This window comes from Opisthocomus hoazin, chromosome 12 (assembly GCF_030867145.1).
Source record: "Opisthocomus hoazin isolate bOpiHoa1 chromosome 12, bOpiHoa1.hap1, whole genome shotgun sequence".
Taxonomy (NCBI): Eukaryota; Metazoa; Chordata; class Aves; order Opisthocomiformes; family Opisthocomidae; genus Opisthocomus; species Opisthocomus hoazin.
Window position 1 is genome coordinate 1,345,575 of NC_134425.1, and position 24,623 is coordinate 1,370,197.

The following is a 24,623-nucleotide window of genomic DNA, read 5'->3' on the forward strand; positions in this document are numbered from 1 at the left end:
TTCTCTGTGTTACTGAATCCTTTATCTGAATCTACCAGCTTTATTTGTGACGGTAGGGAAAACAGTAAAAGTGCGTTATCACCATCTCCCATCCTCTGTGGTGCTACCGAGAGCCTGAGCACCTTCCTCTGTAAACATCACCGGAGTGATAGCTCGGAGCTTTCCCATCCTGCTGATCCAGGCAGGCAGTTTGTAGCCGTGACCACAGGGCTCTTGAAAATGGGTGTACCAAAGGGGGAAATGTCATTGTTTCATTTCCCTTCAGCAATTAAGGAGCTGATGCAACTCTGGCTGTAGTCAATTAGGCTGCACGCTCACTCTAACAGGCTTTGGACTGGTCCCAAAGTCAGTGTCCTCATTTTCTGTAATCCTGGAAGTGTTTACGCCTTCCCAGCCTCTGAGCAGGGATGAGCCAGCTGACGGCATATCCAGCCAATTATAACCCGAACAGCTAGGAGACAATTATTTATTCTCCATTTGGCAAGAGGGACAGGAAAGTATGGCAAGGCAGGCCGAGACAGATGAACCAACCCTCATTGCAAGCCCTGTTTGCCACACAAAGTATTTGCAGCATGTTTTTTTGGCATAAGCCTGCAGTGTGATTTCTGCTTTGTAATCAGCGTCGTTGGAGGCAGGACGCTTCAAAGAGAGAATATCTCGTTAGAAAGACCAGAGAATTTTGCTTTGGTTTTTGTGATGTACACATTTTCATCTCAGATATTCTTTTCTCGCTATTTTAAGCTGGGAAATAGCTCTTCTCATCCTGATTTTAGTATTTCCCACCTTCTTCCTTTCTGTCTGGACATTGATCTCGCCAGATTTTGCAGGATAGACGGATCAGTGGACAGACTGGGCTCTTCAGGGAAAATCTCCAGCACTGCAGAAAACACCGATGATGACTCAGGAAGCGTTCTGCATCCTTCTGCTCTAGCGCTGAGCTCAGTGCCCTCCCTTTATGAGACGGTGTGGTCTCCCTTCAACACGCTGTCCTTGCAACGAGACCTTCGTCGATCTGACGGTCGGCTGTGGTCGTGCGTGCTTGGGGCCACTGAAGACTTCATAGCACTTTCTGCACGCAGCAGTTGTTGTTCTTCCAGCTTTGGGCACGGGCCAGGCTGCACAGTTTCATTGTGCCCAACACCTCCGGCAGCTCGGCGCGCAGCACCGTTATCCCGGCCAGGACGGATCACGGGACAGGCGGTCAGGTGTTCGAGATGCTATTACTGGGTCGGCTGCTGAGCAATGGTTGTGCAATCGCAGGCAGCTCACTGAACCTCAGCTTCTCACGATGTAAATAAGGAGGGTGTTTACTGAAGCCACAGGCTACGTAGTACTCAGTTAATATTTGAAAATGTGTGGAATTGCTTAAATCCTAGGAGTACTAAAAATCAGCGGCAGACTTTGTTGCACGCTGTATTATTCCACAATTTCCCTGCTACGCCTCCCACACTCACACTGTCGTTACTGCTTGCCAAGGGGTTATGGATCTTTTTGAGTGAAAGGTAGTACATAAACATAAGTTATTGTTGCTTACACCAACGGATTTACTGTGTTTCCTTGTGGAACCAATGGCTCCCATTTAAAACTTGATCGTGAAGCCAATAAATGTTTGCTGGAACAGCAGCAGCAGCAGTAACTGATGTCAGGGTTACGGTACAAGGCAATGATGCCTTAGGCAATACTTCTCGCAGGGGGAGTGCAATGAGTTTTTAGCCAAGCGTTCTGAGAAAATGATGGTTTTGTGACGACAATGCTTACGTTAGTTTGGATTTACCATCCAAAAAAGCGTCTGTCTAATAATCTCGAATGTGTCTTGTGAAATAGGTGGCCAGATAGAGGAGAGCGACAGTGTTCGTGTTCCCACTGAGGGATGGGCTCATCTTTAGACCTCAGAGAAAGCCCACACGGGGACAATGTCCCGCCAGTGGTTTCTTTAGTTTCATGTTACTCAGATTACACTTTTATATCCCCACCAAAGAGACATATTTTGTCATTCTCACTACTTCTTGCTAAAGTTCTCCTAACTCAGAACGTGACCTCTGCAGAGAAATTTGGAGTTTGGGAATTTGTTCACAGGGTAGTCACCATCTTAAGACAAATTTAAGACTAAAACTTCTCAGAAGAGTTATTTTAAGTCATTGCAAACAATTCACTATAATCTGATTCTGTCTGAAAATCTCCAATAGTTGCTAGGTAACGGATGCACACTGTATTTAAAAAATCAAGACTCGCATTGATCTTTAGCTGAGCTAGATCAATAAGAACAATTCATGACAAAATAACCGAGGGAAGGTATTTTGATTCAGGTTTAAATGCAAGTTGCTCTCAGCACAGTATCCTTCCTTTTATTTTATGGGGATTTTCTCTCCATGTTTCTGGTGAATTTAATACTGCTGACAGCTGCTGAGCTAACAGCCCTAGACACCAAAGTGCTGTCTTCCAGCAAGGGCGTAGCACTGCAGAGGAACAGCTTCATCTACTCACTGTAAAAGCCTTTTCAGCACTGTTTTATCAGAGAAATGAGGGGATGGTTTATACACTCACTTTGTTGTGAGCCAGAAAATACGGAAACGCGCTTCTTTCCAGGGTTAGGGGAGTTTTTCCCCAGGGAAATGCTGTAAATATCAGCTGGGGTTCAGAGTCACCATTCATACTGGCTTCTTAACAACAACAAAAAAAACAACCAACCTTCTGGAAGATCTAACAGTGTGAAAAGTCTGGCTTTGTTGTTTTTTTTTAATTTCAGACTTAAGATTTAGTGTATCCTTCTGTATAGGGTGCAGACATGAGGGCCTGAGCTGGAAACCAAACCCACCTTGTGTACTAACCTGCTTTGTAAGTTTGGGCAAATCCCATCTCTTTCGCTTCATGAAAAGCTAAGGCTGACAGGTATTGTAAGAAATTATTTACTCCATCCTTCTCTCTGAGGTAAGAACAATTCTCCCTAAACTGTTCAGAACAGACGTTTTACCAATTTCTTGTTAAATAAAAATATCCGATGGTGACTATTCCACTTCTTTCCTAGGCAATATGTTGCGGTGCTCACCTATTCTTACCCTGAACCCAATGTCTAATTTCTGCCGCCTTTTCCAAGCTGTAAGCTCATTATTTCTCATCCTAGGCTCACTGCATGCAGAGAAGAGCTAATTCCCTCCCGCTCCGCAGCAACCTTTTGCATATTTGAAGACGAAATAATGTCTCCTTTCAGTTAAGTCTTCTCTTCTTCAGACTAAATGCTTTGTAAAGTGTTCTAAGACGAGAATAAAGATGCTCTGCAGGCTAGATTTTTCGAGGGCTCTGTTCCAGCATAGCTTGAAGGAAAAGCATTTTCAAAAGCAGCATTTTCTTACTAGGGATGGAGAGTCGCGCTTAGGCGGAGCCGGTCCCAAAGGCTGTGTCCATGCTGCCGTTCCAACTGCGCCTAACACCTTCCTCAAATCCAGACTGGCCAACTGTCTGTGCTGTCGACACGCAGACACGGGTGAAGGCTGGGATGAGGAGGGAGAGGTCAAGCGAGTCTCGGTGCGGATCGAAGTTTTCCTTCTCGCAGTCTCTGCAGATTATTCATGAGCGGAACATGTGATAGCCCAGCCTGTCAGCAGATACTCTGATTGTGGCTCTTCCCAAGCACCATATGGATGCTTTCAGCTTGAGCTGCAGCCCTGCTAACAGTTGGTAGCGTGGATGCAAACCGCACGGTGTGCAACGCTCCGTCTTGCCGCAGGGACTCACCTGTACGCCCCAAAACCAACGCTATGTGGTTTCACTGGGGCTTCTTCCCCTGCCCGCAGCCACACAGCCGGTGGGCAGTTCTGAGAGCAGGGCGGGATTTCCTCAGCCCAGAAAATGGCTTTTAAAAGGCAGTCATAGAATCACAGAATCGTAGGTTGGAAAAGACCTCTAAGACCATCAAGTCCAAGTGTCAACCCAACCCCACCACACCTGCTAAACCATGTCCTGAAGTGCCATATCCACACGTGTTTTGAACCCCTCCAGGGATGGGGACTCCCCCCACTGCCCTGGGCAGCCTGGTCCAATGCCTGACCGCTCTTTCAGTGAAGAAATTTTCCCTAATATCCAATCTAAACCTCCCCTGACACAACTTGAGGCCATTTCCTCTCGTTCTATCACTGGTTACTCGGGAGAAGAGACCGACACCTCCTTTCAGTCATTTAAATAAGAAAGGATTCTGTTGAAACAGAAATGTGGGGTTGCTAGTCGAAGCTTCGGATGCATCAGCCTTCTGATGATCACCACTGCGCCTCACCTGCTGTCCCTACGCAGTGACGTGACGGACAGAGGACTCACAGACCTTAGGGCTGTTTTTCTTTCCTTGGTTAGTCACACCTTGAATGGTCTCAGTGTGTAATGATACAGCCACCGGAACTGAATGACCCTGAATCACAAAGTGAGGTAACGAATCCTCATTCCAGAGTGCGAGCGCGGCATCGCTCTAACTTCAACGCATCACTCCACCCCAAAAAATGCAAAAAAAAAAAAAGCAAAAACCCTGGTAATCTCTAAGCTGGGTAGAAAATAGTCCTTTTCCATTCAATAAGGACACTGTGGGCTGCAACGCCCCGTCCCTTCAGCCGCAGAAGTTGGATTGTACGGCGAGATTGTGTAGCCTTATTGCTGCAAAATCCTCCTTATATTTCAAAACACGGTGCCGGGAACATATGTGAGGGAAAGAGAAAGAAAGGCAGCTGAAGGCCTGCAGCCGACAGCTTGTGTCCGAGAGCTGCTGAAGCAGGGAACAGTTGGGCACTTCCACTCGCGACGCAGTATCTGCGGGATGAACGCAGGCAGACTCGGCTTATGGCCGAAATTATTTGCGATCTAACCAATTCCTGACAAACCGCACGAGGCCGGGTGTGGGCTTCAAAGGCAATCGGAACACCTGCCCCCAAAACGTTGTTCCCCGAATGTAAACTCTGCCACGGCCTCCTCGTCCTCACGTCTGTCCATGCTGAAGGCAAATGGAAGGCAAATCACTGAGCTTGGACCTCTGCGTGGAGGCAAAGGCGCTTAAGAGCATGTGTTGTGGAGGGGGGACATGGGAGGACATGGTGGGCCACTCTGAGGTGGCCATGGCCCTGTGTCGCTGAGGAAGGACACAGCAGGGCACTCTGAGGCGGCCATGGCCGTGTGTCGCTGAGGAAGGACACGGCAGGGCACTCTGAGGCGGCCATGGCCGTGTGTCGCTGAGGAAGGACAGAGCAGGGCACTCTGAGGCGGCCATGGCCGTGTGTCGCTGAGGAAGGACAGAGCAGGGCACTCTGAGGCGGCCATGGCCGTGTGTCGCTGAGGGGGGACACAGCAGGGCACTGAGGCGGCCATGGCTGTGTGTCACTAAGGGTGGACACTGGCTGGGCACTCTGAGGCGGCCATGGCTGTCTGTCACCGAGGAGGAACATGGCAGGCCACTGAGGTGGCCATGGCTCTGTGTCACTGAGGTCGCACACTAGCAGGGCACTCTGAGGCGGCCATGGCTGTGTGTCGCTGAGGGGTTACACTGGCAGGGCGCTCTGAGGCAGCCATGGCGTGTGTGTCACTGAGGAGGAACAGGCAGGGCACCGAGGCGGCCATGGCGCGTGTTGCTGAGGGAGGACACAGCAGGACACCGAGGCGTCCCCGGCCGTGCCGCCCGCGGGCCCACGCTCCGAGCCGCGGTTGCCGCGCCCGGGTCACGCGGGCCCTCCCGCCCCGCCACACTCAAGATGGCGGCCCCGCGGCTGGGCCCGCCCTGCCGTGACGCGCGGCGTCAGCTGACGGCGGAGGCTCCGGTGGCGGCGGGGGGGCGGGCGTCCGCACTCGGACTCGTCGGCCGCCGCCGCGCAGAGCCTCCGCCGGGCCCGAGGCCGAGCCGCCGCCGCCATGCCTTCGGAGAAGAGCTTCAAGCAGCGCCGCACCTTCGGTGAGCTCCCCGGGAAGGGAGGCGGCGGGGCGGGCCCGCCGGCTGCCCCGGGTCTCGTCGCTCGGCCGGCGGGCTGCGGGGATCGGCGAGGCGGAGAGCGGGTGGAGCTGGGCGGCGGGTGTTGGCGGCGGGGTCCGCCGGGCCCAGCCGGCCGCCTGCGGGGGTCCGCGGCTGCTGCGGCCGAAGGGGGGTCGGCTCCCGCTCGGGGCTGGGATGGAGACGGGGAGAGAGGGGCTCGGGGCGGGGAGCTGGGCCCGCTCACCCCGTCCGGGAGCGGCCGCGGAGCCGGGAGACGCGGCCTGGCGTGGGCCTGCCCTTCGCTCCCGGCGAGGGGACGGGGCTCGGCTCGGCGCGGCCTGGGCCGGGTGCGTGCTGCCCGTCTCCGTTACTGAGACCGAGCAAGGCCTCGCGAAGAGCTGTGTAATGGTGGCTGGGGAGACGAGATTAGTGCCCGTCTGGAAGGAGCAGCCCTGGCAGAGCGGTGCCAGCGCTGCTTTCCGTGCTTGGGATGGGACCAAGGCAGTCGGAGAGCGCGGTGGCTGTTGGTGTGTGTCGGGGGGGTGGGCTGGAACGCTCCGAGGGGAGCAGGAGCTGGCAGCGGGACCGATTTCGGTGTCAACTGTAAAATTCTGTGCGAGAAATGGAGTTGATGGAAGCAATCGATCCAGATTTTCTTTTCCTTCTGCCGTCGGGTTCAAGTCAAGCTGCTTAAGAGAGCTTTCTGGTGTGCCCACCCTTGTCTTGGCTGTTCTGTTAAACGTAAGCTGTTCTCTGCATTGAAGCAGAGAGAATTCCGAGCTGACAAAGTCTATGTTTAAACTGCCCCTTTTCTTGGAGCCTTCCAAAACTGTTGTTGACCCCATTGCCTGTCAGCAGCCTCTGTTGCAGGTATTAAGTTCAGCTAGGATGGCAGCCAAGCAGTTGCCACTGCAACTAATGTCGTCAGAGAACAGTGTTTATCTGTGGCTGACTGAAGCCTGATTTTGAGCACACCATATACAATAATCTCCATGATTTCTCTGGTTTACGTTCCTTCTACTCCAGGGAGTTCTGCTGAATAACCTTGCCGTGAACAAACCTGTTTTCAGTTGAAAAGTTAGTGAAGCCTCTCTATCCTTGCTGGGCTGGTCTCATTCGCTCCCCGTCTTTCTTTTGTTTCTGCTTAATCTTAAAAAGTATTTTAATTAGCTGGTATCTCTGCCCTTGGAGTGTTAATGCTGGTCTGTAAGAGCGTGGCATGGGCCATGAGATGTGAAGCAGGATGGCTTTCAGGTTCTCGGTCTTGCAGTCAGGTGAGGGCTTTGCATACTCCTGGCCTGAGTTCTGCTTGATTCACCTCCAGCTTCAAGCCGTGATTCACGTGAGTTGCATTTCCTTCCTGGCCTCGTAAAAGGGCACACGGATGTATTTCATACACACAAACTTAGTGTGGACTAATGGAGAGCTGGGTGTTGCTGTTGCCGGGTGCTGGGACAGGCAGCGTGTCCTGTGTATTAGCATACCAGCGACGAGCTGGGCTGCCGGCTGCTGACCTAAGCTCTTGCTCTCCCGTGAGCAGCACCTCTCCCTAGGCAGGTGTCTGTTAAAGCTGTGATGCAACACTAAATCTTCTCTCCGAGAGGTCTTTGTAAGACGGAGATGGCCTGGAAAGCCCCAGCCCGCTGAAGAGAACCTGAGAGGTTAAAATTGAGTTCACTGAATCTGAAAGTAGGCAGGGTATAAGCAGATGCAACTGCCTCTAAAAGCAACTGCGTCTGTTTACTTTGGCTCAGACGTGTACTTTAGCCTGGTTTATAATATCTGTGCTATTAATATTTATGTCTGCGGAGGGGTGAACTTTATCTTGAAGACTGGCACAGAGAGCAGTGAAATGTCTAGGTACACGAGACCCTACCAACAGCTTCTGCAACAATGGGTGCGGCATAATCAAAACAGAAAACTGTAATTTGGTAATGCTAGACCGCGCGGCGTAAGCCGATGCTGCCAGGCTTTGGCTAGCCTTAGGTCTCAAGTAATTGGTGATGACTTCCTCCTCTGGGATCTCGCAGAAATGGTACAGGATATTTAGTCATTAACTTGGGTGGTGTCATTTGGTGCCATAATTTTATGAGATTAAACGTCTGCTTTGGTGGGCAGCAAATGAGGATTGCGTGTGGAAGAAGCTGACTCCTTCAGCACTTTCTAGGAGTTGCAGTGCATGCAGTACTGGTCACCTTGGGTTAAAGAGCAAAGTATCATCTGTCAGAGGAGAGGTTTGGCTTGTGACAGTGCTGCCCCATTTGAACACTGCTTAGCCTGAATTTGCTTTTATGGCTGTTACCAACGTGCAGTCCCTCTCTTCGGGGGTGGAGAGGTAAGGTAATAACAGCATTAAGGGTGGATGTCTGAGCAGGCTTTATGTTTTTTTTTTTGCAGAGCAAAGAGTGGAAGATGTACGACTGATTCGAGATCAGCATCCAACTAAAATACCAGTAAGTCTGATTCCTTTCACTTCATTTTCCAGTGTCATGTTCTTTTTAGTAGTTAGAAACCTGTAAAAGAGCTGTCCTGATGAGACCAAATTAACCTTTGGCTGTTCAGGGTCGTTAAGCCCGGATTCCAGAAACCTTCTCAAGCTAGTAACCGGCAGTTAGTGTGCTAGAGCAGGGTGCTAGCGGGGCACGGGAGGAAATGGGGTTTCCTGTGCACCGACGTTGTGTGTTGTTACTTCAACGAAAACCACACCCCGGCTGAGCTCTGAGATTCTCCTGAGCGTTCAGCTCTTCTCAACTCAGTGTTTTTCTTCTCCAAAAGAAGACTCTGCAGAGGCCAACCAAGAAGAACACACAGAAATCTAGAGACCGTTACGGCTTTCATCACCAGTCTGTGCTGGGAAAGACACGAGTGCTTGCCTTCCGGGAAACGGGCCTGTGCTTGAGGTCTCCAGAAATGCTGCTCGGCTGGCGAGCCCCTCCACCTCCCCTCAGAGGGGGATCAGCCTCCACCTCATCACCACGCTTCAGCTGGTCAGCCCCAAATCCCACCTACATTTGCATTTTATTTGTGGCATCCTCACGGTTACAGATGCAGAGCATGGTAGGAAGCAGAAGGCAGGGGTCTGATGAGCTCTTCGCAGCTGGTGCCGCAGTGAGCGATAACCGCAGCCGTCCTGGAACAGGGAGCGTCTCGGGAGATCTTGGGAGGTGGAAGAGAGAACTTAATCGGACGCCTCAGCCTTTGGCTCTCAGGGATGAGAGCTGGTGATCCCTGTGAGCGAAAAGTCTGCTGTGAGCAAACTGCTTGCAGGCTGGGTGCAGTTCCAATGCGAGTTCGTTAACAGAAGTAGTTGTTGCCTTCATGTCAAATAAAAACCAAGAGGTTTTCAGCTTTCCTTTAGCTTTAAACTACCTCATCTGGAAGCTGCTGGTGCTATTTTACTATGCTGTTGGGCATGGGAACAAGTAATACTTTAGATATGTTTTCTGACTTTCTGGGAAGGAGCAGTTTTCCCAAAAGGCCCTTTCCTAAAAAATCTGTTCCCTGGCAGAAGATTGCTTTTTCACCCACCTTTCGCAGATCACTTAGCCGTAGTCCCCAAGCTCTGCAACCACAGATTGAAGGCCATTGATTTATAGCAAAGCTCACATTATAAGTCAGCCGTGGACATATTACCAGCAAAAATTCAGAGGTACCTAAGCACGTTGCTGAAGATGCGGTGATGCAAACTCGCAGCTATGGCTGAGGCCTGCTGGGATCCCTGGAGGCTCGCTGCGGTTGCCTGTCCATGTCCTGGCTTGAGTCACTGCCTCGTTATTATCATTAGCAGTTCTGGATGAGATAAGATGGCAATGTCACGCTAGATGGTAAATCCCTCCTCTGCTGTCAACATCTTTCATTTTGCTGTTGGAAATATCTATTGATTATGGCCTGCCTTTTTAAAAATAGTGCTTTTTTTTTTTCCCCAGAATGAGCCAGCATTTATTTAAACTGGTGTAAGGAAGTCTTGCTCTGATAAAATTAAATTGGCTCATTATCTCTTCACCTGTGCAACTTTTGAATATCAACACAGCCAGACCCTGTGAGCATGGAAATGATCCAAGCGAATGGTGTCACGTAGCTGCTGTTGATTTAAAAACAACAAAACCCACACGGCTGTGGAAGCGGGAGCACACGAATTCTGAGATCATTTCTTAAAAGCAGGAACTAAATACAGTTGCTGGGCAGGGTGCTACTTAAATTGGCAAATCTGCAATTTCCTGGTGAATTAAGTAGTTACTACATACGAATCTTGACAGAATTACTGGTTCCTGAGCATGCTGTCTTGAGATTAAGGGGGAGGAAATTCTCTGCTTTGAGGCTTTATACCCTGCAAAAGTAGCTTTCTCTCATGCGTTCCAGTGACCCTGGAAGGTGAATAGAATAGTGTGCGAATCTGGAGGTGCGGCTCTTAGGAGGAGATGGCCTGAAACTGGAGACCTTCTGGTGAAAACTTGTTGAGTTTGCAGACTTCCGTAGCAGCCCAGGCCCCTAGTCAGCCACTGTCACGTCTTGGAGGGAAGGGCGTTTTATCTTTTCTTGGGTTTCCTTGTTGCTGGGTAATTCAGTGCTAGATTAAATGATTCTGGCAAAGGAACGGTGCTAAAACTGCGCTGAAGCTGTGGACGTGTGCTGTTACAGCCCGGCTTGTTACCTCTGCGTGCGCCGGCTCGTGCAAGCAGACCAGGAGGAGCACATGAAGATAATTATAGAATCATAGAATGGTTTGGGTTGGAAGGGACCTTAAAGCTCATCTGGTTCCAACCCCCCTGCCATGGGCAGGGACATCTCCCACCAGCCCAGGGTGCTCAGAGCTCCGTCCAACCTGGCCTTGAGCACTGCCAGGGAGGAGGCAGCCACAGCTTCTCTGGGCAGCCTGGGCCAGTGTTTCACCACCCTCATGGGGAAGAATTTCTCCCTAATATCTCATCTAAATCTGCCCTCTGTTAGTTTAGAGCCGTTCCCCCTTGTCCTATCACTACACCCCCTTGTGAAAAGCCCCTCTCCATCCTCCTGTCGGCCCCTCCAGGCACTGGCAGCTGCTCTGAGGTCACCCCGGAGCCTTCTCCTCTCCAGGCTGAGCAGCCCCAACACCCTCAGCCTGTCCTCGTAGGAGAGGTGCTCCAGCCCTCGGATCATCTTCGTGGCCTCCTCTGGCCCCGCTCCAACACATCCATGTCCTTCCTGTGTTGGGGGCTCCAGAGCTGGACACAGGATTCCAGGTGGGGTCTCAGCAGAGCCGAATAAATGGGCAGAATCCCCTCCCTCGCCCTGCTGGCCACGCTGCTCTCGATGCAGCCCAGGACATGGTTGGCTTTCTGGGCTGCCAGCGCACATTGCTGGCTCATGTTGAGCTGCTCACCCACCAGCACCCCCAAGTCCTGCTCCTCAGCGCTGCTCTCGAGCCACTCTCCACCCAGCCTGTGCTTGTGTTTGGGATTGCCCCGACCCATGGGCAGGACCTTGCCCTTGGCCTTGCTGAACTTCGTTCCTGTTCAGATCGGAGATGTTGTGTTCACAGATGAAAGGGAATGGAGTTCAGCACAAATGCTCGCACTTTGCTGTGCTTAAAATGGAGGGGGGCAGTGAGGGCACCAGGCACCGTTCCTGCCTCTCTCACCTTCTCCTCCTTTCTTTTTGTTTCTTTTTAGGTGATCATTGAAAGGTACAAGGGAGAGAAGCAGCTTCCAGTTCTGGATAAGACCAAGTTCCTGGTGCCAGATCATGTCAACATGAGCGAGCTAATCAAAATTATCAGGTAGTATGCTGTGATTTCAGTGTAAGCTGCATCGACCTCAGACTAGGAGTCTTTGTTGATTCCCCAGCTGGTGTATGCGTTTGGGGACTCCTTAACCAGAAAATTCAGCTCATGAGCGCTTGGTATCTTCCCTAGGACGAATTCATGAGAAGCTGCTCTTCCTTTGGCTTTGCTGGAAAAACAAACTGCAAAGAGCTGAGCTGTTAGTCTGATTTCAAGGGAAAGAACTGGTTCCCAGAGGTGTAGGAGGGAGCCTGGGTCCGTGAGTCTCTGTTGAACATGGGTGCTCCTGGCCCAGGGCCCCAGCGCTTCCTGCTGGGCTATTTTGGGATGCCTTCTCGGTGCTGTGCCCAGGAGTCCCTCCCTGGAGCACCTGCCTCTCCCCACCGGCTGGAGGGGGAGCTCGGGCTTGTAGCCAGAGCGCTGAGCTGTTGCTTGGGGTCAGTGTTGGCATCCCTTGATCATGAAAATGAGTTTTCCCTCAGTGGCAGCGTTGAGGCCTGAAAAACACGCGGTCAGACCAGTGTCTTTTTGTCCCAGCCGTTTGCGCAGACTGTGGCTGAGTGCTGCTCCGCTCCGGTGCTTGAGCTCAGCTGATGAGAAAAGGCAGAGGGGAAATAGCCATGGAGTGGAAGTTGTGTGGTCTAAAACTGTGGTCAGAAGTTCTGCTAGAAGTGCACTTCCCCTGGCTTCATGTCAAGAAGGAATATTTGATTAGCGAGAGTTCTCAAGCGGTGAGCTTGGAAGTGAACAGCAAACCAGGGTTTGCTTTTGTTGGTCACGGTGTCGCAGGGAGCTGGCTCCTGGAGGCCACAGGCTGTGCAAAGTGAGAGCTGGCCCACGTGTCCAAACAGTTCCCTGCCTTGGAGCCTCCTACAAAAACTGTCGCAAGCAAATCCCAGCTCTTGTGTGAGTCATAAAGTCAGACGGGGTTTTGGAAGCGGGAACCAGGTTGCTGAAGTCTTCCAGAATTTCTCATGAACACGAAAGGCCCTGGGCAGAAAGGCTAACAGCGAGCTGAAGGATTTTCCCCACCTTTTTTAATTTGGCTTCATTGTTAATTGGTGACTGGAGGAGCTGGCGGAGGCCCAGCCGGTAGCTTGCGCGGAGCAGAGCCTGTCCTTCGCAGCCCGCGGGTCGCTGCTGCCCGCGCTCAGCCTGCGGTCTCCCGAGGGACCAGAGCTGGTGGAAGGGTCCTTCCCAGGCCTGTGGCTGCGAGGCTCAGTCAATCCCTGTTTCCAGCTGCTGCTCGGCAGCGAGCGGGAGCGGCAGGAAGCTCTTCCGACCTGTTGTGCTTTGCTTCCTTCTGCGGTTGCACCTCCACATGTCCGAGTTCCTCTTGCCTCCTCGGTTTCTGAGGCAGTAAGCGAGCTCCTCTCTGCAGACCTGCTTTCCAGTCGGCGGTTTGGCAGAAATACCTATTTCCCCCCAGCCGGAGTGAACCATCCAAGGGGAGCCCTGAAGTTAGATGTTTACTGGACCACGCAGTCTGTGAGGTCTGTTGTGCTCTGCCCTTCCCGTGACGCTTCTCCTGGGGGGGAGGAGAAGCGGGGGCAGGACGGCTCCAGAGGTGAAGCGCAGGCTGTCACGGAGCTGGGGACAAAGTGAGTTCAAGAGGTGCGGGGCCTCTGGGTGGGAGCTCTGCCCGTCCTCCCTTGTGGAGCTGCGCAGCAAGCCACGGGTCCCGCAGGGACTGTCCTGGCCAGGAGTCCCTCTGCCTCTTCGCTGCCGCGTGGTGCCTTTCTGGAGCGGAGCGTTCCGGTGACGTACGGGTGGATGTATTTGACTGGGCTTAGTGGCAGAATTTAATACACCTCGAGGTGGGAAGCAGATGCCTTCTCCGGGCTTTGGGTGGGGACCCTGCGCCGCTGTCGGCGGTGGAGGGCTTCCTTTTGCCCCCTGTCCTGAAGGCTTTGTTCCCGTGAGTGGGAATGCACGGTGATCACTGTGACCCTCCTCCCCCTCTGCTCCCCCAATCCCCCCACAGGCGACGCCTGCAGCTGAACTCCAACCAGGCCTTCTTCCTCCTGGTGAACGGCCACAGCATGGTGAGCGTCTCCACGCCCATATCCGAGGTGTACGAGAGCGAGAAGGACGAGGACGGGTTCCTCTACATGGTGTACGCCTCTCAGGAGACTTTCGGAGTGCAATCTTCCGTCTAAGACGCGCCGGCGGCTTCTAGCCTAGGATTTTGGTTAACCCTTGGCCACCACCCCCACTCTGCCCCACACACGCCCCAGGGAAACAAACGGATGTCACCTACGCTCTCAGTACCTTAGCATAGTCTTGCTCTAGCAGGCGTCTCATCTCACCTCGCCTCGTTTGTGACTGTTAAACAGTACAGACGAGCCCCTCCAGCTTGGAAACCGGCTGTAATATTCCACGCAGGCGCGTTCACATCTCTGGACTCTATGAATGGAACCCGATTGTGCATGTGACAACTGCAAATAAAGGGACACTCGATTGACTTTGACAAGCACACAGGCGCCAGGGAGGAGCGAAAGTGTTTCCTGTGACAGCTGTAAAATCTCCCTATGATTCCTCAAAGCTTTTGTGTTGTTTTTTTTCCTCCTAAATGGGAAGGCTTCTCGCGAGAGCAAATGTGTTTCAGTGTTCCAAAGCAGAGCTGTGCCTGCTGCGGCCCGCCGAGACGCGCGCCCGTGCTGCGGCGAGGTCAGGCAGGTGCTGGGGGGGAGCGGGGGGAGGACAACGCTTCTTGTCTCCGTTTTCTTGTGGCACCGCAGACTTGGGGGCGGCGCCGGTTTCTGAAATACTCATACCAAACAGCACAGCTTTCGTGTCGTTTTAGGAAGTGTGTAACTGTAAAATACACACCTGGACAGGTAGCACTGAAATAAACTCCGGTCTGTCGTGAATTTCCAATCCCTGTCTGTTCAGTGAGACACTGTGGTTCATACGAGCTCGCTTCCAGACGATGATCCCCCCCCCGGCCCGGAGCTTTGCCCGGCAGAGAGGCGGCAGCCGAGGGGCCGCGGGCAGCACCGGGGCTGTCGGGACGCGTGCGGGCGGAGAGGGATCGCTCGCCGTCGCCGTCTGCTCGGCGGGGCGGGCGTCGAAGCCCCCGACGCGAGCTGGGCGGTCGGCTGTGTTGTACGCACCCCCGTAGGGAACACTGGAATCGCCGACCCACGCTGCCCGGCCAGCCTGTCGCTTCCTCTGCGTGTCACCGCCGCGGCGGGGTCCGGAGAGCCCCCTTTAGAACCAGGAGCTGCCGTCGGGAGCGGATGAACAAATGATTTTAGTATTTTATTTTTTTTTTTCCATCGCTGAGGTCTCCTGCCACTGGCCTGGGGTTTGAGGCTCTTCACTGCTGTCCTGAGCGGGGAGGCGGCCTGTGCGGAGGAAAGGTGTTGCTTAGGGCCTGGGTTTTTCCTCTAGGACCTGGGTTTTTCCTCTAGGACCTGGGTTTTTCCTCTAGGGCCTGGATGTTTCCTCTAGGACCTGGGTTTTTCCTCTAGAACCTGGGTTTTTCCTCTAGGACCTGGGTGTTTCCTCTAGATTCGATGTCAAGTGAAGCGTAGCGGGATGAGATTACTGTGTATACGCCGTGTCTGTGAACTAACTGCTCTGTCACTGGAAGCTAACTTACTATAACGGGGGAGAAAGAAGCAATACTACTGCGTCTTGGCACTCTAGCTCAGTACGGTGTACAGTTTGTACCCACCTGCACCTCTTTGCATGCATCTCGGTCACAGTGCTTACTTCAGGGTTTTTTTTATTGTTCTTTGTGTTTTTACTCCAATGTAAACTTTGAAATGCCGCTTGTTCTCTGTTTAGTTTTGTTCATGTAAGAAAGTGTTTAACTCATAACTGACAACCATACTTGTAATTACAACGTGATTGACTGATATTCCTGTACAAATGTTGCTTTTTTAAAATTAATACAGTGCTGATAGGGATGGATTACATCCCAACTTAACGCTGGCTCGCGTGGTCATTTCTGGACAGCTTTCTTAAACCGAATCTCCGCAGGGAAGGGGCAGAGAGGGCTGTCCCACCTGCTTCGGGGTGCACAGGGCGGTGGAGTGGGTCCTGCTGACGACGACTGGCCCCTGGCACCGAGACCGGTGGTACTGAGCATCGTTACCACCTCGGAGAGGGAGCTGCCACCCTCCAGGAGTGACCTGGGCAGGCTGGAAGGTTGGGCAGAGGAACCTGATGAAGTTCAACAAGGGCAAGGGCAGGGTCCTGCGCCTGGGGACGAACAACCCCAGGCACCAGGACAGGCTGGGGCTGAGCTGCTGGAGAGCAGCTCTGCGGAGAGGGACTGGGAGTGCTGGGGACGACAGGGTGACCATGAGCCAGCAGCGTGCCCTGGGTGCCAAGAAGGCCGATGGGATCCTGGGGTGCATCAAGAGGAGTGTGGGCAGCAGGGCGAGGGAGGGTCTCCTCCCCCTCTGCTCTGCCCTGGTCAGGCCCCATCTGCAGTGCTGTGTCCAGTGCTGGGCTCCCCAGTTCCATAAAGATGAGGAGCTACTGGAGAGAGTCCAGCAGAGGGCTATGAGGATGAGGAGGGGACTGGAGCATCTCTGCTACGAGGAGAGGCTGAGGGAGCTGGGCTTGTTCAGCCTGGAGAAGAGAAGGCTGAGAGGGGACCTTAGAAATGCCTCTAAATATCTGCAGGGTGGGGGTCAGGAGGACGGGGCCAGACTCTTTCCAGTGGTGCCCAGTGACAGGACAAGGGGCAACGGGCACAAACTGGAGCAGAGGAAGCTCCAGCTGAACCCGAGGAAGAACTTCTTCCCTCTGAGGGTGACGGAGCCCTGGCCCAGGCTGCCCAGGGAGGCTGTGGAGTCTCCTTCTCTGGAGATATTCCAGCCCCGCCTGGCCGCGGTGCTGTGCCCCCTGCTCTGGGTGACCCTGCTTGGGCAGGGGGTTGGGCTGGGGGACCCACAGAGGGCCCTGCCAACCCTGACCACTCTGTGGTTCTGTGAATTCCCGGTGTCACTGCCCTGCACCACAGTTCTGCTCCGCACTGGTGGGTTTCCATATCCCTCTCCTTTCTGCCCCTGCTCCAGCGGCCTCCCCCTCACGGCTTCGGGATCCCCATGCCCTCGCCAGCGGGACTCAGCCTGGCAGGAGCGACCCCAGGCACCGGGCGCAGAAGGTGTAAGGACGCGGCGAGCTGGGGATTCGCTTCGCCTCCCCTGACCTGTGCCCTCCTGCGCGGGGCGAGCCCAGGCGGTGGAGCGAAGCTCGGGGGCTCGGCTGCTGCCTTCCTGCGGACGGGGCACAAAGCTTCCCTGCTCGGCCCTGGGACACGGGGGACGGGCTGGGGTGGGCAGCGGGAGGGAGCCCCTGCGGAGCAGCTCGGCTGGGAGCTGAGGAGAGGAGAGCAACTGCAAGCACTGGAGCAGAGCGGTGATTCGTGAGCAGATGTCTGTGGGTGGAGAGGCAGCAAAAGTAATAAAGGGAAATAAATTTTAAAAAGTCCTGGTAACTGCCAAGCTGGAGAAGCCCCCACACAGATGAAGTCCCTTTAAATAAATTACAAAAAAAAACAAAAAACAAAGGGATTCTGTTTAACTCTTTATTTTCCATACATTAAATTTACTCAGATAAAAACATTCTAAAAATGTACAATTTTACTTTTAACAAAGTATAATAAAACATAAAAATCCCAATACCAGAATACTTGACATTTACAATTCAAAATCAAATTAGCTGAATATTAAATATTTACAAAACTATTTAAAATATTTATAAAGTTACATGCACAATTTGTAATACTAGAATTGACCGAAGTAAAAGAAATGGCTCAAATGGGAGCAGGAGTTTCCTTCATTCCTAGTGGAAAGTTATGTCCAAGAGAAGCTGTTAATCTGCACTTGGGGACACGCAGACTTTGCTTTCTGCCTCGGTACCGACGCGTTCCTTGCTTCCGTGGGAAGAGCTGAGGAGAGCAAGCGGGCGGCCCCAAGGGCCGATTCCAGGAGGTGGCCGTGGGCAGCGCTACCGGGACCTCAGCCCGCAGACGCCGTCTCTGGACTCTCGCTCCGTGGCCTGGATTTGCCCCCCCCATCTCATTTAACAGGCGTCCCAGGCGACCTCCAGCCAGCCACCGGGCAGCTGAGCCGCCGCAGGGGGGTCGCAGGACGGCGTTTCGCTTCGCGGAGGGGTGCTGCTCGCAGACGACGTTTCATTTTTGAGTACCTTCGCCCTGAAGCTCGCCGGCGGGAAACGGCACAAAGCAGAATTCGGGGTGACGGCAAAGGTCTAGTGTCAGCCCGGCACTTCTGGAAGTCTGGCGCTTCGTTTGCCGAGACTGAATGACCGTGGTATGAAAAGGTTTCGCAGAAAGCGGAGTGTGACGAGTTACTGGAAGAAGCACCCTGGGAGTCTCTGATGGATCCCTCGCTCGCTCAGACGAGGCTTCCCTCCTCGCTCTCCTGCTGCTTCGCAGCGAGCCCGGCGTATTTATTAATGCTTCGTTTGCAGACTGCCAGCGCGAGGAGGAGCTTGCTGGAGATTCCATCCTATTTCGAGCGTTTCCGTCACCAAAACTCCCGAATGGAAACCACCTCCCAAACGGCACCGCACGTCGCTCGCTCCCCCGAGGGCAGACTCACCGCGAACCCCTCCGTGCCCCTGCGACGTGGGATTCCATGCCATCTCACACTTAAAAAGCATTTCTCTTCCACAGTGAAATCCATGTTGAGAACTAATTCTTTTTATACTTTTAGGACAAAGACAGGAATAAGTAGCGTTCTTTGAAATCTCCATCTTCCCATGTATAAAAATAGGTTTTAAGAACTGGTTCTTTCGGCCAGTGAAGCTGGAACTACGATTCTAAAACAAGCTGCCTTACATTTCAGGGTGGTGGGGCGGGGGGAAAGATGGATTTGTGCCTTTTAGAAACAGATTCAGGATTGTTTTACGGAACTAAAGTGCTCTGCTCGGACTTACCGGCCGTGGCTGTTCTTGGTGCAAAGCGGACGGCGCTCACCAGCGGGCCCGAAGCCGCAGCTCGCTCTGGTTTGGGGACGGCTCTGCCACCGCCGCCGGCCCAGCAAGCGCCGCTCTGCTGCGCTCGCGTTGCTTTAAGGTACTCAAGACTTCCGAGTCTGAACTTACTCTAAAACCAGACTTCACCATTTAAAAATGTTACCTAAAAGTACACATAAGCCACTGTAAGAAACATCAGCCTTAACTTTATACAATGGAAACGATCCCAAAGAAAGGAATGGAACGGTTTGCTGGGCAGCAGCTCGGTTTTGCAGTCCTTTCGGTACGGTTTCGACTCTGATGAACATCAGATGAGACGTGCACCCAGCCTTGGGCATTAAACCCAAACGCAACTGCTACAGAAACGATTTTTTTTTTTTTGCTGTTGATTTTTGCTATTTTGAGCGGGTTTGTAACACTTCCATGTGTGTTGAAATAGTTTATTTAAATACAATTCAGTTTTAAAAGAGTTTAAAAAAAGTGGAAAAAAAAAAAGGTAAGGTTTGGCTTTCAGCACATGTTCCAGGCCACTGGAGAGACCCTCCAAGCTGTAAACGTCGTCACTGGGAACGGCGCGCTTCCTTCAGCGTGACACAGCGCGGCAGATTGTTCCTACCATTGTCTCAAGCTCATTAAGGCAAAGTAAATTGCATTGTCAGTTTTCATCGCTGTCGCGCCGCGGGTCCGCGGGCTGCTCGTGGGAGCAGGGTGACCGCCTCCCGCGCAGGCAGAGCCAGCAGGAGCACTGCGGCAGCGCGTGCAGGGCTGCAGGTAGTGTGAGCTGGGCCGAGAATACACAAAGCTGATTTCTTTTTCATTGCATAGGAGTAAAAAAATACCTTTTTCTTTTTTTTTTTTTTTGAAAACCAAATGTTACGCAAATTTAGGTTTTTGGTTTCCACGAAGCCAAATCCGCTACGAGCTGCAGATCGCTCCCCGGACCGAGCCCGGTTTCTGGGCGCCTCGCCGGTGCTGCTCACGCATCCCGCCGGCTGCGGAAGCAGGGCTGGAGGCCGGCCCGGAACACTGCTTTCCTACGAACACGGTCCGGGAAGGTCTCGAGTGCCAAGCTGCCGCGTCACCCCCTCGGACCGACGCCGCATCGCTACGGCCCCGTCTCCTCGGGGCGGCTCTGCACCCTTCGAAACCCTCCTGGGAGACGGCTCCCCTCACCTCCAGGCGAAAGTCACCGCGCCACTGCCACTCCTGCTCATCCTGGTGTGGTCTGAACCGGTGTACGAAAGACCTCCACGTGTAAACAAGGCTTCAGACTCCAAAGGTGTCTTCCAAACTACAGTATGCAAATACCTCCGTGTCAGACGTGTTGGAAGAGAAGGCCTCGCCCGTGCCACGCCGTCAGATTCCGGGGGCAGCCCTCGGGATTAGTGTCTGCTTCCAACCAGGCAGGACCAAACCGTTCCAAGTTAGCAGTTCGCGATTTGTTTGGCTTCCTCTCGAGTCCTCATTTAGATTTGTCACCCACGAATGATGCACGCTAAGTAGTTAACACCAAAGCTAGTCATCTACAATCTATTGCGACGAAGGAGGCTGACAAGAAATCCTTCAAAGTCTTGATAATAATGAAGTTTACTACCTTTTACATGTTTGACTTCTACCACTTCTGAATCCTGTAGCAAAAGCCTTGGGTAGGAGTCACAGGGTTTCTTTATATAAAGTAAAGCAAAAGCTTACAAACTCTGCTGCCAGAGTTGGGGTTTTTTTTTTTTAGGATGGTTTAAAATTCATTTACAAAAGCAGAATAATAAGGTTTCTGTGAAAGAGACCTATGTACAGTAACAGGACGTAAAGGTCGGTTTGTGTATTACAGGAAAAAATCCTTGAAGCCTTTATGACTCTGGAGTCTCTGGGACTTGGACCCTTGGAAACGAAGTTTACTCCACTGCTGGGAACCCAGCACTATCTAGCAGTAAGTGAGACAACGAAGCACGAGTTTGTTTCCAGAAGGAACCGAACCTGCCGTGCGTGTTCTTTTGGGAGGGCAAGGAGAGCCTGACTTGGGGTTTTTATGGTGTGGTTAAGTCACGTAGCCTGCTGGTGCCAGTCGGTAAAAGTTGGAACTTCTTTGCCTCTTGCACTGGTCTCAGAGTGACACTGTCTGCTAAAAGTGCAGAAAGCTCGAAGAGTTTTACATTCTTCTGTAGTGCAATCCTTAAAAATCCCAGAGATTAGTGCCTGATCACTTTTGAAAAAAAGCAGACGTTTTACCTAGCCCAGGGGTGCCAAAGTCCTTCCGGCGAACGGCCCCTCCTGCCTTCAGCCTCCAGCTTCCACCTCGCCACGCAGCTGTCTTGGAGTCAGACCCTTCACCTCAGAAAGTCCACCCATGGCAACATTCTCCAGCGAGAAAAGCCCATCAGAGGCTGTACCTGCAACAGCAAGCGCAGCTGGCCCGCTCCGCCGTCCAGCCCGCACGCACCGCTCCCGTGACGCATAGTCAGGAGTTCCAGCAACAAGATCCAAGCTCGAATTTGGCAATCAAAAATGGGTTTGATGCACCCCTAAGCTAGATTTTCTACCTAGTCTAATAAAGTAAAGCACCTTTGGATTAAAAAATACATTAAGCTTAACAGCAACTGGACGTCTCAGTTTTGTGTTTCAATCTCCTTATGTCTCCATGGCTTACAGTGTTTTCTCGCCAGATAAAACGTCAGTCCGCGGAGTCGAGACTTTCAGAGGGAGGAGCGTATTTCAGCCTAAACGTACCTGGGGGAGAGGAGACAGGAGAATTAACCACCACCAACCTCTTCAGGCCCGTTACGTCCCAGCGCTTTCTACGACGCCGCGGTTCTTGCTCGGCGGGGAGGGCACCACGGCGGCGACGCTGCAGAAGCGGCCGACGAGCGCGTGTCTGCCGCGGGGCGGAGCAGAAACCACAGCAGGGTTTCACACGGTAAAAACCCCCGGCTTAGGTGTAGTTTTAGGGCTGGCAAAAATTCGCGTGGGATAGTTTAAACGGAAATTTAATTAATGAAATGGAATTCAGCTTAAAAAGACAGCAGACTCTTTCTGAAGTTCTCTGAATTAGGGCTGACGAGGCCGCGTCACTTCTTCCCCACTGGCCACTATCAAAAAATTAGCCACAGAAATCAGTTACATTTCAGCACTGCCGTAACTTGCTGCCTCCAAACCTCGTGAATCGAGGGGTCAAAGACTCGAGACCTTCTCTGCACCGCATAAAACCGAGCGCGGGCGCGCGCCACGGACAGACACAAGGCAGCGCAGAGCCCTCCCTGCTGCTCCCTCCCGCCAACAGTTCCTATGTCATTTTTTAAGCCTAGGCCACACGCAGATTTTCTCAACACATCAATCAAAATAAAAAAGAAAAATGGTATGAGAAAACGCTCTCGGTGAAGTCTTCGTTGTTTCCCACCTGGCCTTAAGGATTTCGGCTCCCTCCTGGAGAAGCCCGTGCTGCGGCCACGTAAGCAACGCGCCCCACAAACAGTGATCGCAGGAACACGGGGCCTGCAGGGGCATCTGCACGGTAACTCCCCTCGGGGTCACCGCTTGGGGGAGGAAGGGAAAGGGGGAACAGAGACGTTCGGTTTGTAAACTCCAGGGGAACGTGCAGTTAAACCCAAAATGACCTGGATGACAAGGTGTGAGCAGCAGCAGCAATCCCTCTGCAGCCTGTCCAAGGACGCTCCCTCCCTGCCTCCCTCTCCCCTTCCCCGAGCCCAGCACAAGCCCCGCAGAGCACCCCAGCCTGACTTGAGCCCTGTCCTCGACTTGGGTCTGCACAAAAGAGAGAGCTGAAACTCTCTGGAGAGAGTCCAGCGCAGGGCTGTGAGGATGAGGAGGGGACTGGAGCATCTCTCCTACGAGGAGAGGCTGAGGGAGCTGGGCTTGTTCAGCCTGGAGAAGAGAAGAAGGCTGAGAGGGGACCTTCGAAATGCCTCTAAATATCTGCAGGGTGGGGGTCAGGAGGATGGGGCCAGACTCTTTCCAGTGGTGCCCAGCGACAGGACAAGGGGCAACGGGCACAAACTGAAGCAGAGGAAGCTCCAGCTGAACCCGAGGAAGAACTTCTTCCCTCTGAGGGTGACGGAGCCCTGGCCCAGGCTGCCCAGGGAGGCTGTGGAGTCTCCCTCTCTGGAGATATTCCAGCCCCGCCTGGCCGTGGTGCTGTGCCCCCTGCTCTGGGTGACCCTGCTTGGGCAGGGGGTTGGGCTGGGTGACCCCAGAGGTCCCTGCCAACCCCGACCATGCTGGGATTCTGTGAAAAGTTCCAACTTCTGTGAATTAGCTCAAAACCACCAGCTATCAAGAACCAGATTTTTTTTTTTTAACACAAGTCAGCGATGGGAAGACGCAGCACCGCCGCCAGCCTCCCCTGCCCTCGCGTACGCGGCGCTCGGCGTGCCAGCCGCGTCCCGCACCCGTCCCTCCGCCCGCTGTTACCTTGTCGATTGAAATCCATCGGAGGCTGTTTGCAGTCCTGAGCTCTGTGACCACTGGCCCCGCAGTTGTAACAGGAGAGATTCCCGTTTTTTTTGTGACTCGAGCCGTTGCTGTTGGCCATCATCCCCTGTGCCTGATACACCCCCGCCGCCCCTGCCATAAAGTTCTGCATCGGCGGCACCGCAAACGTCGACTGCCCCGTCATGACGGAGTCCGGCGCTATACCGCTGTTGTAGGCGGTGTGGACCACGGGGAAGGTCGTGCTGCTGTTGTACTGCTGCGTGTTGATGTAGCCGTTACTACACAAAGGGTTGAAGGGCAGAAACGGAAAAGTAAACATTGAAGGTCCTGAAAAGGGGTGCTGAAAGTAGTTGGCGTAGCTGACGGTCATACCGCTCGAGCCGCAGTTCCCGCTACAGCCGCAGGAGCTGCACACCATGCACCCGGGCGGCTGCGGCGGCTGCTGCTGGTGGTGATGGTGGTGGTGGTTCTGGTTCGGTACCGGGATGCTCCCTGCGGATCCGCTGCTGCTGCTGCTGCTGCTACTGCTGCTGCTGCTGCTGCTGCTGTAGAAGTTGTTCTCGGCAACAGAGGCGAGCGTGGGGCTGGAGCTGGGCGCGGGGCAGCTGGGCAAGTTCGCCATGGTTGCGAACGAGGTGGAGGGGTGGCTGCCGGAGGAGGCTGCGTTGCTGTTTGCGCAGAAGCTGCCTTGCATTGGGGCCACTGGCACGCTGCTCATTGCAGAAAAGGCAACTTTGGTGTTGGCTGTGTACAGAGCAGTCCGGGGATTGATTATTGCAGGGGACACCGTTATTTGCATATTACTGGAGCAGGAAGTCTGTCCGGCAATGGCAGAATCGGTAGGAAGAGACGAAGACACCAGGAGTTTGATGGGTGGACGAGCCACGTGGAAGACTGTGCTGGATGTTACAGTGGCAGCAGTGCTCGTTTCTACTATTAATCCTGGCTGCTGAGCTGTTTTTATCACTCTGTCCAGAGTCGAAGCGTGTACGACTTTGGTTCGCGGACCAAAGTTAATAGCAGACGCGGGCGAGCCGCTCTCAGCAGCCCCTGACAGCACTTGCAAGGGCTGGTGGGGAGAAGACGCAGACATCACATCCACCACTGTGTTTCCAAAGCTCTTTTCCATTTTTATGCTGCCCCTAGGTCCAGGGGACACTTTATTTCTTTCTTCTAAAGATAAAAGTGAATGCATAGACGATGAAAGCAGCTTCATGTCTGCATTGCCACGGTCTGATTTGTGCACTGAATTGAGCATCCGAATGGGGGTGATATGAGTGGAGGCCGCTGACATCATTTGCATTGGCAGAGCGTGGTGGCCGGACGGACTGGAGCCTGCGTCGTTTTGCACGGGTAAGACCTGAGCCGTGGGTCTGGCAGAGCTCGAAGTGAAATGGTTCAGTAACATCACCGGCTTCTCCTTTTCTGAAGCGTCCAAGTGAATCTCTAAACCTGGGGACAGAAACATCTATGAATACGACTGCTCCGCTAGACAAAGCCGGGCAGCGCGGGCACGGTTGTTCC

General features: G+C 53.2%; 2 protein-coding genes across 2 annotated transcripts in view; one reads left to right on the plus strand and one right to left on the minus strand.

Annotated features, from left to right (window-relative positions):
* The first annotated feature begins 5,774 nt into the window (after nt 1-5,774).
* On the plus strand, nt 5,775-15,630 carry MAP1LC3B (microtubule associated protein 1 light chain 3 beta). Its single transcript, XM_075433678.1, has 4 exons — nt 5,775-5,917; nt 8,333-8,388; nt 11,584-11,690; nt 13,678-15,630. Exons 1-4 carry the CDS (start codon nt 5,878-5,880, stop codon nt 13,850-13,852), a joined length of 378 nt encoding a protein of 125 aa, XP_075289793.1. The 5' UTR covers nt 5,775-5,877; the 3' UTR covers nt 13,853-15,630.
* Nucleotides 15,631-20,563: 4,933 nt separating this feature from the next.
* Nucleotides 20,564-24,623, minus strand: part of ZCCHC14 (zinc finger CCHC-type containing 14) — a 52,562-nt gene continuing 48,502 nt past the window's right edge. The window contains exons 12-13 of the mRNA XM_075433688.1: nt 23,079-24,551; nt 20,564-21,380 (exon numbers count right to left, since the gene is read on the minus strand). Coding sequence (XP_075289803.1) covers nt 21,325-21,380; nt 23,079-24,551 — 1,529 coding nt within the window. The 3' untranslated portion in view covers nt 20,564-21,324. The remainder of the gene's footprint in view (nt 21,381-23,078; nt 24,552-24,623) is intronic.